The 12,992-nt window shown below is 35.9% G+C and overlaps 1 protein-coding gene across 1 annotated transcript in view; it reads left to right on the top strand.

Moving 5' to 3' along the window:
- The window catches only part of ACER3 (alkaline ceramidase 3), a 56,389-nt gene that overhangs the window by 13,270 nt on the left and 30,127 nt on the right, over nt 1–12,992 (top strand). The window contains exon 2 of the mRNA XM_009102696.4: nt 5,927–6,037. Within this exon, the coding sequence (XP_009100944.1) occupies nt 5,927–6,037 (111 nt within the window). The remainder of the gene's footprint in view (nt 1–5,926; nt 6,038–12,992) is intronic.

Here is a 12,992-nt window from a genome sequence, read left to right on the forward strand (position 1 = left end):
TCTACTCCCTCCCTCTCATTTGTGCCTTATAGTTTTTCTCATAATAGTATGACAATTTCTATACAGAGCTAGATTAATGCAGCATTCCTTTGTAATGTACTTCATTACATTTTTCTGTGCTGTTTTATATGTCTTTTAATTTTATGATTCTTATGATCTATGTGAACTTGCTCCATAGAGTTCTGATATTATTTTAAACACCGAGGAAGATCTAGTAGTCTCAGTAAAGATCCATTGATTTGTGTTGCTATTTATGTGTACTCATTTTTAAAGTTCCTCAGGAAGCTTTCATGCACAGCTTATACAGTTCACTAGTTCCTTCAGTATTTGTTTCCTTCAGTATTCTTCCCGTTTTGTTTTTAGAAATGTGGTGGCCAGTACAAGTGGCCGCTGAATTGCTGAAGTTGTAACTTCAATTAATGTCCCAGTAAACAAAATCAAGGTTAGTTTAGTATTGGGGAAAGAAGATTATACAATGTAAGAAATTGATCTTGTAGCTTAAAAACAAATACCCCATGCTCCCATTTTTAAATTTATTTTATAATTTTTTTTTTAAGTCAGCATTGGTCCTCTGTTCCAGCCTGCAGCAACACTGTGTTGTATTTCAGTAAGTGACAGGAAGTTTATATTGATCCATCATGCACATTAGCAAATAGGGAGTCCAGTAATTACAAATTGGCAGAATTCCTGTTGGGATGACTTGGTTTTCTCCCCTTGAGGTCCTTCTGAAATATCAAATGGAAACAGGAGTTTTCATTTCCTAACACTCTGAAGTGCAGTTATTGTGGACTTTGAAGTGGAATATATTAAAACTGGCTTGTGGAAGTGAAAATCTAATTGCTGCTCTGCCCTCCTGGTGATAAGCCGTAAGCGAAAACAGCGCAAGGTTGAAGTGAGTGGCCAAACCAGGTGATTCTGGGTAGTTGGTTCTTCTGAGCAGAGAGCATACCTAATGGTAGATGGTTATGCTCTCAAATGTACCTGAATTGCATTGTTTTACAATTTCTTGAAACTTGGTAAACTCTCTAATAATGAGCTGTAGTTTGCACCAGAACTGCGTGAGGTGATTCCAGAAACAAAACCATGAAATAGAATTCCTTATATCTGAAAGCAGATAGAAGGATGAATCAAGTTCTACATGATGCCATCTGAGAGGCTTTGTTTTTTAGAATTATTTCTAATTTCTTCTTGCAGTGATGTAAAAAGTTAAAGCTACATGATCCAGGAATTGACTGTGCAGAGTGCCATGATATCCAGACAATGAAATTGATGTTTTTAGCCCCAAAACTTTGTTTGTTTGCTTGTGTGTTTACTTAAAGGGATACTTTGACTCCATTACAACTTAGGAAAGTGGCTGCTATTTTCTAAAATATATCTTTCTCCTGTTTCACAGTGGGATGCAAAAATCCTACTATAATGAAAAGTCTTACTGTGGTGAATGTTTTTTTTGATAGTCCTCATATTAAATGAGCTCTTTATGCTTTATGTATATTCAACTTTTTAAACAGCAAATGTTTTCTTCTTTTCTTACTGAGGGTAAGATTTATTTTCATTGGTTTGAGTCTTTTAAAAACCATAAGAGAGTGAAAAGTCTTAATTTGTTTGACAGAGAGAGCAAGAACATTTTAAAATTTTAAAAGATCCTTGTGCTTGGTGAATCTTGCTGTCATTCTGTATACAAACATAGGAGAAAGGATCTCTTAACACAGGATAAGTCACACTGATCACCTTGTCAAAAGCTGAATATGATAATTTTTGCTTCTTTTTTATGATAGCACTTTTCCTCCCTCACCAAAACCAGCATCTTTATTCTAACTCCCAGCATTTTTCCTTATCTTTTTGCATCCTGTTTATTATTCCTTTATGACCATATTCTTTTACAACTTATTTACAACTTCACTTTTTTTTCCTCTTTTGACTCTTCATCCAAATTTATTGTAGCACTTACTTTCTAGTGTGGAATTAACTACATATTTGGAAAAATGGAAATGTTATGAAAGGTACTTCAAAGTTGTGTCCTTCCTAACTGTATTTGCAATGTCTGTGCAACAGTAAGCTGTATATTGTACCTGGGTCTGCCGGTAGAAACTATTTCCCTTTTTAAGTTATTTTTGTTTGTATTTGTGGTCAGTCTTTGTATGGATCTTTGTGTGTTAGTGATAGCACACATATTTCTTAGGGCCTGAAGATGACTGTGAATGTACATGTATTAGAAAAAGACTTATCAGGTTTAGCTGCTGTATTTGTAGAATGGGAAGCAGATGTTGTTTAACACTCACTGTTCTTCTTCCTACAGACAGAAGCTTGTTGCAAAGATGTTTTGCATAAATTTGATTTTGTTCTGGTACCTTATGGCATTCTCTCAATGAATAAAACATTACTTTGAAACAATGATTTGCATTAAAACAGTCTTGAATGACTTCTATGGAAATTTGTGCAGTCAGTCACATTATCATGATTAGACCTTCATTTAGCCCTGTGCCTAGTACCATGTATAAATTTTTTGGACATGGTCTGGTTTAGTACTCTGGTAGGCTACTGCATCATGTCATCTGATTGTGCAGCTTCCTGAGCTCCACTCTGAAAGCGCTGCTCATTTCTGTTGGGAAGCAGTTGTAAATATTTCCTCTCTAATGGAAAGCTTTCCTCTTTATTCTAGCCTGCATTTATTTACAGTTAGTTTATATCTATTTAGTCATTGTCAGTATTATCTTTCAGTTCAAACAGCTCCCTTTTGTCAATGGCATTGACAAGCGATGTCTTTACAGAGCACAGTCTTGTTCCATCCAGTCTTGTTTTGTTCAGTGACCTGAGCAATTCTTGTCCCTTATGAAATTATAGGCTCCCATTCATCCCTCCCATCTGAGTGGAACTTCTTTGCACCTGATGAGCTTTCCCTTTTCTTTTATCAATAACTAGAGAACAGTGTGTTTCACTGTTGACTTGCATGAAGACATAACTATTTTCATTGCCTCTATTGGAAATAAACGTAAGGGGTTTGGTGAGTACACTGATGGTGTATGGTCAGTTACTATACAGTCTAAATTCACTTTTCTGCCTCTTCAAATTGATTAATTCTACATATGGAATAAGGATTCATGTTCACATTGAAAGGTGTGATCATATCCATCATATTTAATCTCGTTCTTGCCATTTCAGTCTGCAACTCCATTCATTTCTCCCCCAGATGATGTGGTTTGCCTTTCTTTTGATGAACATGTTGAAGATAAAATGTTGAGAAGCAGTCTTTGGTCACTAAAGAAAAGTTAGGTCACTCCCTGCACCAGTATTCAAGGAATCCAGTAGTGAAATATAAGAATGCTGTACAGAGTTAAACTCAGGTCTATCCATGTGCATTTGTCAAATTTCTTATAGGCACAACCAATAATTTCTTCTTTAGTTATTTTACATATCTTTTGCCTCGTGCCTTAGTTGCAGTTTCTCCATTCACTGGTTTTCCCTTGGAGCTCTGCCGCATTATGTTTCCCCTATTTTAAGAAAAGGAAATTTAGTGAAAAAGATCAATTTCTTTTTGACAGTTTGAACTGTTTTCCCATTTTCAACCTCCTTGTTTGTTAAATAACTGTAGAGTTATGGGTCTGCATTGTGTCACCTTTTTCTTCTTTCTTGGTATTCTTTGCTAATCTCTGTGCATATCGCACTGCCATTTTTTGGTGGAATTAGTAAAAATCACTTTTAATGAATTTATAAGCTATTCTGTGTGAGGATAATCCTGTAAAGACTAGCTAGACTTTTATGAAATATGCATTCCTGGGGACCTGGGTCTGAAAGAGGCCTTGGAGTTTTTGTTCTTGAAAAAAGTAATTTTGCTAGCAGCATGCCAGAGGACTTTATTGTTCCCCTGCCCCCATTTCCCCTTTTAAAAAAATGTACGCAACTTTCAATAAGTGTGTTTGCAGATAGGCTTGCCTAATCCATGCTGCAAATGTTCTGAATAATATGGGCCAAAAAGTGCAGAGGAGTGGCAGGAATGTACAGCTAGATTAGGTCTATGGTATTTCCTCTCTCAGCAAGATGTTCCCAGATTAAATGCTCATAAATTTTCAATAATTTAATGTAATTATAGCTTTACAGGAAGTGTTGAAACCTTCCCTTTCCTAGAGGAGAATCTGTTTTCTGCATTCTTACACCCATCTGAAGTTTGTTATCCTACTGCAGCTCTCTTCCACAGTCATGTGCCTTCCCAATTGTGGATAAACATCATGGTATTTCTTTTATTCGGCATTTTCATTTTTGAACTTTTGCCAGGCTTTTGACAGTTTCATAACTAAGTGACCTTGAACAGTGACATTTATGTAATGTCTACTGACTTCTCTTCAAAATGGGTGTAGTTGAGCACTGCTTTAGAAAGCAGAAGTTTCGCTGTCCAGACTGTGTAACCTTTATTCTACTTTTCAAGCCTCAATGACATGTTTGCATAATTTACAGGAGGACATGGCAATGGTCATTGTGTCACACAACAGCATTTTTGGGTGAATTTCTTCCAAATGTGGTCTCTGTTGAAAGTGAATCACTACCCATTGCAACACTGTGGGAATGTGGTAGAAGAGTAATGATTCCATGAAGAATTTAAGCACAAAAAGGGCTTTTTATATTGGTATACACTTCTATATCCTTACAGAAGGTTTTTGTTTTCAGCTGGGCCTCTTTTACATGGAGGAACTTACTTCAGAGCTGACTAAAAGAGTGAGATCTCTGGCACATCTGATTTGACTTGTTATAACTTGGTGAAATTTGTTGGGCAGGATATGATGTTAAATCAGTATGGAAGTGATTTAAAAAAGTTCTGATAAAAATCAGGTGAGATTTTTAGCTGGTTGAGAAGGCTGTCTCAAAGTGTGATTTGTATGTACTTTGTGAGAATATAGAAGAGCTACTTTGTTCAAGGGAGCTAGGTACACTTCTGCTACATGTGTTCTGAAATAACCTTTTTTCCATCTGAGTAAGAATTGTCTTTAAAATTGCGAAGTATGGATTTTTAGTTTTAGAGGTGCTGCAATACCTTAGGGTTATATGAACATATTTTGGTATGTTTTGCTTTTCTTTTGGATAGATCTTGGCAAGTAGGACTCCTGAAAAATAGATGCTTGAATTAGGAGTGTGATTCAGAAAGAACGTGCTCACTCTTGTTCCTTGTTCTAGAATGTGAAATGCTTTTGGGATTTTCTGCTGAATAAAAAAATACAGAAATTGGGGGGAGGCTGGTGTCTTCATAGCCTCATAAATTGTATATTTCATTGGGATATTTGCAAATTAGATTTCAGTTTTATATATATTTAACTGATGGTGTGTGAAAATGTGCAGTTTATTTAGTATAAGTCTTTTTTTTAACAGATTTGCTCATTTTCACAAATTGTATGGCATTTAACTCCCATAACATAACCTCTGTTCTCAAAATTATGATTTGTGTTTAAGTGAAAAAGCTGAATCTGCATCCCTTCTGTTGAGAGATGCACCATTTCCTTTTGTTTCACTTAAACTTTGCAGGATTTCATTGCTCTTTTGCTTAGGTCAGCTCAGTTGGGAAAATAAAAACAAGCCAAATCTAAATCAGTGTACAAGAGCTGGGCTCTTGGCTTTTATTGCTTTCTCTGGTCTCTGCAGCACGTGTCATTTTTTTGCACTGGGTAGAATGTAGGATAGAGTCCTAGAAAGGTTTGGGTTGGAAGGGATCTTCAAGATCATCTAGTTCCAAGCCCCTTGCTGTGGGCAGGGAACAGCAAGGGGCTTGGAACTAGATGATTCCAGCTAGATGACTCCACTAGGCCAGGGATGGAGAGCAGTGGTGTCCTGCTGGGTGAAAACTGTTGAATCTGTCTCTAATGAGTGAATGTAATTTTGTTAGATTTAGTTAAAGTGCATAGTACCCAGTTCTAAATCTCTGCTTTGTGTTTCTGTCCTACAGGGAACACAGTGAGTAACCTGATTTTCATTCTACCTCCAATCTATGGTGCGATTCAGACCTATAAAGATGGCCTTGAAAAACGATATTTAGCTGCATATTTGTGTCTTACAGGTATGTGTAAAACTTAATTTGCTCTTTCATTATAAAGAGAGTTCAGATATGCAATGGAAAATATATCTAGATATTAATAAACCCAGTAGTTAAATACAAATACTATGTGTGTGAAAATTAGACCTCAATTTGCTACGCTTGTTAATGTTTACAGAAATTTGTATCTGTTGGAGGAACATGAAATTAAAATTCACTACATAATATGATCAGATTTTAAAGTGATCCTTTTCTGGTTTTGGGTCCTGCTCAGTTCATCTTAGCTCACTTTCTGTACTTTTCTGATGATTTACACAAGGTGTTTTGTGTATTCTACTTATAAGCCGTTTCACACGATATTAGTATTTTTGTGACATTTGTATGGGAGAGTAATACAAGAAGTGGCCAAGATGTAGAGGGAACTGGAAAAGCATTCTTTCATGACTTCAAATTTGTTTCCAGTTCCTCTTTGGCATATATCACCCAGCCATCATGTCTGGGAAGTTTTGCAAGAATGGAAGAACAACGTGATATTCATGTTTAGATCAACTCAAGGGAAGTCTGTCCATTCTAAAATGACAAAATTCAGAAAATAACCAACTTTCTTTTAAATGTTAATTGTGTGACTAGAAGTGTTGTTCCTTATGAGAAAAGACGTTTGAAGATGGTTCAGATTTGGTAGTTGGGTCTCAAAACTAGATTTCATAGAATTTCTGTGTTTCACAGGATTTCTGTATTTGCTATAGCTCCTGTCTTTATGGAGATTTTCCCAGTCTTTGGAGTGGTAAGGGATTGATAAATGTTACTTTTAAGATTGGCATGTTTATGTATTTAGATGGACCTTGTTGAAAAAAGCATATCCGTGTGCTAAATGTATTCTCGATACCAGTTAAACTGTAGCGTACACAAGATGCAAATTCACCAGTTTTCAGTTATATTAGCTTTCCTGATCTATGTGAAAGATAGGCAGCAACAATGCACTGCTTTTAATATTGTCTGAGCACTTTATAATAAGCCATTTGTAGGCTTTCTATGGTTTCACATAATTACTAATTTTTGTCTCAGTATGAAACAGAGAGAATTCTTAAAGGTCAGGGCTTACTTTTTAAAAGAGGTGGTAAGAAATGGTGTCTAAATGTTTGCTGAAGTTGCCTTTGGATTTTCTTGAATCTAAGTGTCCCATACTGCCATTCTTTTTAAACTATGAAAAGGAACCCCTTAAATTAAAACTCAGTTTAAAACTGTTCTCACCATGATTTGTGGCTACCTCTGTCAGTGATAGTTTATGACGGACAGAGTGTGTGGTCACTATCTGACCAGAATGTCAGGCTGTCACACCAGATGGGCATTTCTCATATCCCATTTAATGTTTAAAATATTAAAAAAAAAACCCAAAACAAAACACAAAAAACCCCCAAACAACAACAGAAAAAAAAAAAAACAAAAAAAAAAACCCAAAAACAAAACAACAAAAAAAAACAAAAACAAAAAAACCAAAAAAAAACAAAAACCCACCAAACCCAACTGTCTTTGCTCACAGTAAATAGCTTGAATTTCAATTTTTCCTCTCTCTGGTGTTGCTGAAGGGGTTGCTCAGCCTGTATTTAGACAGCAGTGCTGGAAGGCAGTCCTGAGATCCATCTAGGCTCATCTGTGACTGAGTTGGCTTTGATTCCTGTCTGAAGTGATAAATGGCTTGATTTTTATCTCATATGTTGGAACCTAACATTAAAGGTCTCTAGCAAAAGTGTTTCCCGTCTGCTTTGTGTCTGCTTCAATATTTGTGACCCTGTTTTACAGCAGTTGAAAGATGTAAAGAAATGTAGAAGACTTTATAGTTTGCAGTGAAAAACAGGAACAAGATGATTTGGAATCACAAACCACTTAACATTTGCTCTACTACAGAATAAAAGCAGTGAATGAAAACATAAAAAGAATTTTAAATATGGTTGAAATATGTCAGGAACATTTCCATTCTCTCTGTGCATGTGACTGAACAAGAGGCATACTGAAGTGGAGATAAAGTGTACAGAAAATTCTTTTTGTAAGAAGTACCAGACAGAATGCTTTCCATCGTATGAATTTTATTTACTAACAGGTTTCACTCTATTTATTTAATTTGTAACAAATAAATGTAGACTTAATCTGTGAAAAGATAGTGAATTTAACACAAACTTGTGATTTCACTTGAGGCAGCATGCTTCATTAAAGATCATGCAGCAGAGCTTCTAAGTGAGGGTTCTTTTGTTAAAGGAGAAATTCTTTAACAGCTCTGCTGTGAAGATGGGGGTGGAAGGGAGGGTACTTTAGTTCGGTTTTAGCAATTTTGAATAGTTACTGAGATTTTAGAAGATACTAAAAGACAGCTGTCAAAGCCAGCTTTAAAATTAAATCTGTTAGCATTTGAGAGCATGAGGTGTTGTTTCTAGACATTATTTTGATCCCAATCAGCTGCTTCTTTTGCATGCTTCCAGACATTTAGCTGATTGTCAGTTTCTTTGTGTTTTACCACGCCATGTTCTGTTCTTGCCTTTCATACCCACAATCTCTTTGGTTGACATTTATTTCCTTTTGAAGTAAATGCATTTTGCAGTATGGAAGTTCTTTTTGTTTCACAAACATGGTAAAATCTTGGCAGCACAACAAGGGGTATTTCTAAATAATTGTTCAAATAAATTTCTTGTTCATACTGGTGCCAATACTGAGTTACACTTTTCAGCAAGGCCTTTGAGATACAGCACACTGTTCTCAGCCCTTTTTTCTGCTGCCTTTCAGCATAAAGTGCATGTTCTCAATTAACTCAGTAGGAATGGGGTATGACTTTTAAGCTGTAGAGAACCATTTAATCAGCATATAAATTATGAAGAATAATCTTAAGCCATTATTTCAGTATGTTGCATCACCTGAAGTAGGTGGAACAAATCATCAGACCATTCCTACCTCAGGGAATAAGCAGTTGGTTTTGAGTAGTTCCTTATGATTCTGGAGTGTTGTATCAGGTTCTACACATGCCAGTTCCTTATACATCCTGAGGAACTGTGATTCTGAAATGATTCATATTCTGGAAGGGTCTTGATTTTTAAAAAACTGTGTGTGTGTGTATATAAATACATATATAAAGAAGTGTAACTTCTGGACCTAATGAAATAAGAAAGCACTCGATGAAGTAATATTTGTTAGATACTTCACTTGAAATTTTGAAGGATTGTTCTCATTCATATTTCTTTGGCCTGTTTAATAAGGGCTCAGTCATTCAAGCAGTGCCAAAGTGAAGGAAAGAAAAAAGGTGTAAAAATTTTTCTGTATTAGGAATTGCCATAGGAACTCTTAAGCAACTCACTAAAATCTAATTTCCAGTGAAACTCTGTCTGTGAAAACAGTTGTTAGAACCTCTTCAGTCAGAGCTGATTCTCTTCCTCTTACCTAACACCTCTAGAGGAGCTCCCAGGGCCATGTCAGTGTTGTTAAATCAGCTGTGGCTGGGAACATTCCTGAGTGGTGAAGCCAGGCAGCGTGGAACAGCCCATGTCTGTTCATCTTAGCCTCCAAAACAAGGTGACCGCATACAGATTGCCTGCTGAGCGTGGCCCTCGGCCTCTGCCGGCTGCTGGGTTGTGCCTGGAAACTGCCTGGGAAAAGTGTTCATTGGAACAGGCTGGAGTCATACCACAGGCTGTTCCAACAACTCACTAGTGCAGACACTTGTACTGCAATGTCTGGGAATAGTACCAGCCAAGCTGGAGGTTAATTGTAGAGTTGAACCTGTGGAGTAACCAGTGTCTCTCCTGTCTCTTATGCTGTGGAGGGAAACCATTACAACACAAAACAATCCATCAAAAGCAGTTAATTTAATTCTGCTTATTCATCTTGTTTCATTCTTTAAACAACAACACACTGCATCATTAAAAGTTATCTTTCATTATGTGCTATTGCTGTTAAAAAAAAAGAAGGAATTCAGCTCCAAATTTAAACACCTAAACGTATGTGTCTACCTGTGCAGAGGGTTCTGTCTGCCAGTGCAATCGGTAAGGCCAGGAGAATCATTTGACTTGTTCTAAAACACCCATTTGGCCAACTGCATTACTCTTAATAATGACATTCTTCTAGTGGAAGCTTTGACACATAGTTCATGTGTAGATACTTAAAAAATAATAGTGTTTGCATCTGCAGCATCCTTCCTTCAGAATATTTTCATACAGTGCCTGTATAGTAGCCATTTCTGTGAAATCCTAATAAACTGCTTTTTCTGTAAAGGATTTAGGCTCATAATGAGAATTTTGAGTGCTGATGGAATAGTTACATCAAACTGAATTATCACTGATTATATGATGTTTCTGATGCTTCCTAAAGCTATTGAAAAAAATCCCTCTAGGATTCAAATCCCAGAGGTTTATAGGGTTCATATATAGAGCTGGATTTTTTTGTGTAATATTCAATTATTTCTAGCCATAGGTATTGCCCATAAGTTTTTTGACAGCATGTGTATGAAGTAAAGTTTGTAGGTGCATTGATTTTACATCATCCTAGCACCACTATTTTATCCACTGGCATTTAGCACACAGGGTGTTTGCTGCAGGACAGAAAAAGACCCTGTCAGTCTGCATAGAGCAGCAGCCCTGATTTTGCATTTCTAATCTTCTGAAGTGCAATTTTGATCTCATAATATTGTGATTTCATGCATATTCTGTGCCTAGTACATCATTTATATATATCCCCCCTAACTTGGGAGGTTCATTGATGTAAAAATGCCAAGTGACTTGTAGTATTTATGAAAAATGAGTTACAGTAGTTAGAGAGGAAATGGTACTTACTGCTTCAGGTGGTGTTAAAGCTTCCCAACCAATATGCAGCTTTTAGTGAGTTAGGCTCCTTTGCCAAAGGAAACACCTAAAATATGAAAACTGCTTAAAAGGAGCATATTTATTGTTCAGTGTGTCAGTGGCTGTATGGGAGAGTTGCTTCTCTTGAAAACTTGTGTCATTGCAGTGATCGTGATCACTCGTATTTTGCAAAGTACGAAGCTGGCAGAATGTCTCATTGCAGATGATTTTTGTGAAGTAGATATTTCTTAAAAATATCTCGAGCCTGGAACCATAAGATCTGACCCTGTAAGCTTTTCTTCTTCCAGATATCTGTTTTATATAGATCCTATAAATAAAACATTGTTCTACAGTGAATAGTAAAATTTCATAATCAGAGAAAAACTCTGACTTGAGTGTGATTATTGCACAGAAGAAAAAGGGGTTCTATCAATTTTAACTGAAAAAACTAACTATAGTCATGGGATTCATGACTTGAAATATTAATATCTGCAGCATTCTAGATTTTTTTTCTAAGACTGAATAAGAATTAGTCTGGAAATAATTGCTTCTTACTGCATAGGAGGAAGGAAAGGAATTCCTTGATTGTTGAGATTTATTAACCCAACTAATATTAAAAGCAAACAAGAAAACCCCAACCACATATTTAAAAACTGTTGAAAAAATTTAAAAAACTGTTGAAATTTCTTATGCAATGATTTTGCCCATACTTGAAAATGACATTTGTAACAAATTGTAAGAGTTTATATTCTGTGACAGCCAGGATAATGGATGGCACTATTTTAATGATGATCTTAATGGATTTTTTCCTCCAGAATGAACAGTTGTTGTCATATATTCTGTATACATAGAAAAATGGCTGTGAGAATTTCTCATCAGAATCTCAATGAAGGTGAAAGCAGTTATAGCTTGCTGTTTGGAAAGATTTTTCAGAAGCAAGCCAATGTAATCAAATTTACAGAAGTGCGTGTGGTTGTTTATTTTCTGGTAGGAACTCTGCTTAATTTTCACAGAAAAATAATGACATTGAAGTGTTTGGTAATACATTTTGAAATGTTGCTGTATTACAGTTTTGTATTTCAGTAAAGCTACATGCTTAGGTATTTAATTTCCTTGAGTAAGTGTAATAATCACAGTTCTAGTTAATAACATCTAAGGAAGCATCTCCAGACATGTCTCTTGACTGTCTTGGCAATCCTTTACAGAGTGCAGAGAGATAGAATTCTTGTTTATGCATCAGTGAAACTTGACTCTGTGTGTAGACAAGGTGATACTCTAGCCACAAAATATGGCAGCACTACTCAGTGATTAAGGCTTGAGTGCAAATTACTTGGCTTTCTCTGAAACTACAGTCTGAGGTAAAGCATAATTTCTTGAAGGAAGACAAGATATCACATTACTGTACTTGTTCTTGCAATGTAAAACTGAGCTAGTGTTTGATGCAAGTGTTTTACTGATAATACTTCAAAGTAATGAATGATACATTAAATTTTGTACCAGCTTTCCTCTAAATAGAGAAATCTAACTTCCAACAAGCATTATTCATGCCTGACTGAAAAAACTGGATAGGCAAAGTATATGTCTCATAAAGTAATTTCAGAAGTAAATTCAAAATGTGTAAAGTATTTAAAATAAATAGAAATAATTTTTTAGAAGCTCATCTTTCTATAGAGAAGGCTTGGAAATGGTGATCTCATATCACAAAATGAATCCACCCTATGTGGGGTTGGTTTGTTTACCTTGAATTTCTAATTCTGAGTTCTAGTAGCAATTCACTTCTGCTTTTGAATCACAGAATAGTCTTGAGTTGGAAGGGAGCCACAATAATCAAGTCTAGCTCTTTAATGAACAGCCCCTGAGGGTTTTAAACCCCAGACCTTGGTGTTGTTAGTAATGTTTTGTGAAGACAACAAAAAGTTTTTGGTAAAATACATATTTTAAAAATGGACAGTGAGCAGAAATATTGAGAGGTTTTCAGGAGTACTAGTTATTGAATAATGCTTTGCCTTATAGAAGGGTTGGAACAGAGAAATCTTAATTCACTTAATTTTTTTTTAAAAAAAGGAAAACATAAATTGATATATAGTATTCCATTCATTCCGGGTTCCCTCTGCTCCTCTCCTCTTTGAGATTATGCCCATTTTGTAGGACACAGAATG

This window comes from Serinus canaria, chromosome 1 (genome assembly GCF_022539315.1).
Source record: "Serinus canaria isolate serCan28SL12 chromosome 1, serCan2020, whole genome shotgun sequence".
NCBI lineage: Eukaryota > Metazoa > Chordata > Aves > Passeriformes > Fringillidae > Serinus > Serinus canaria.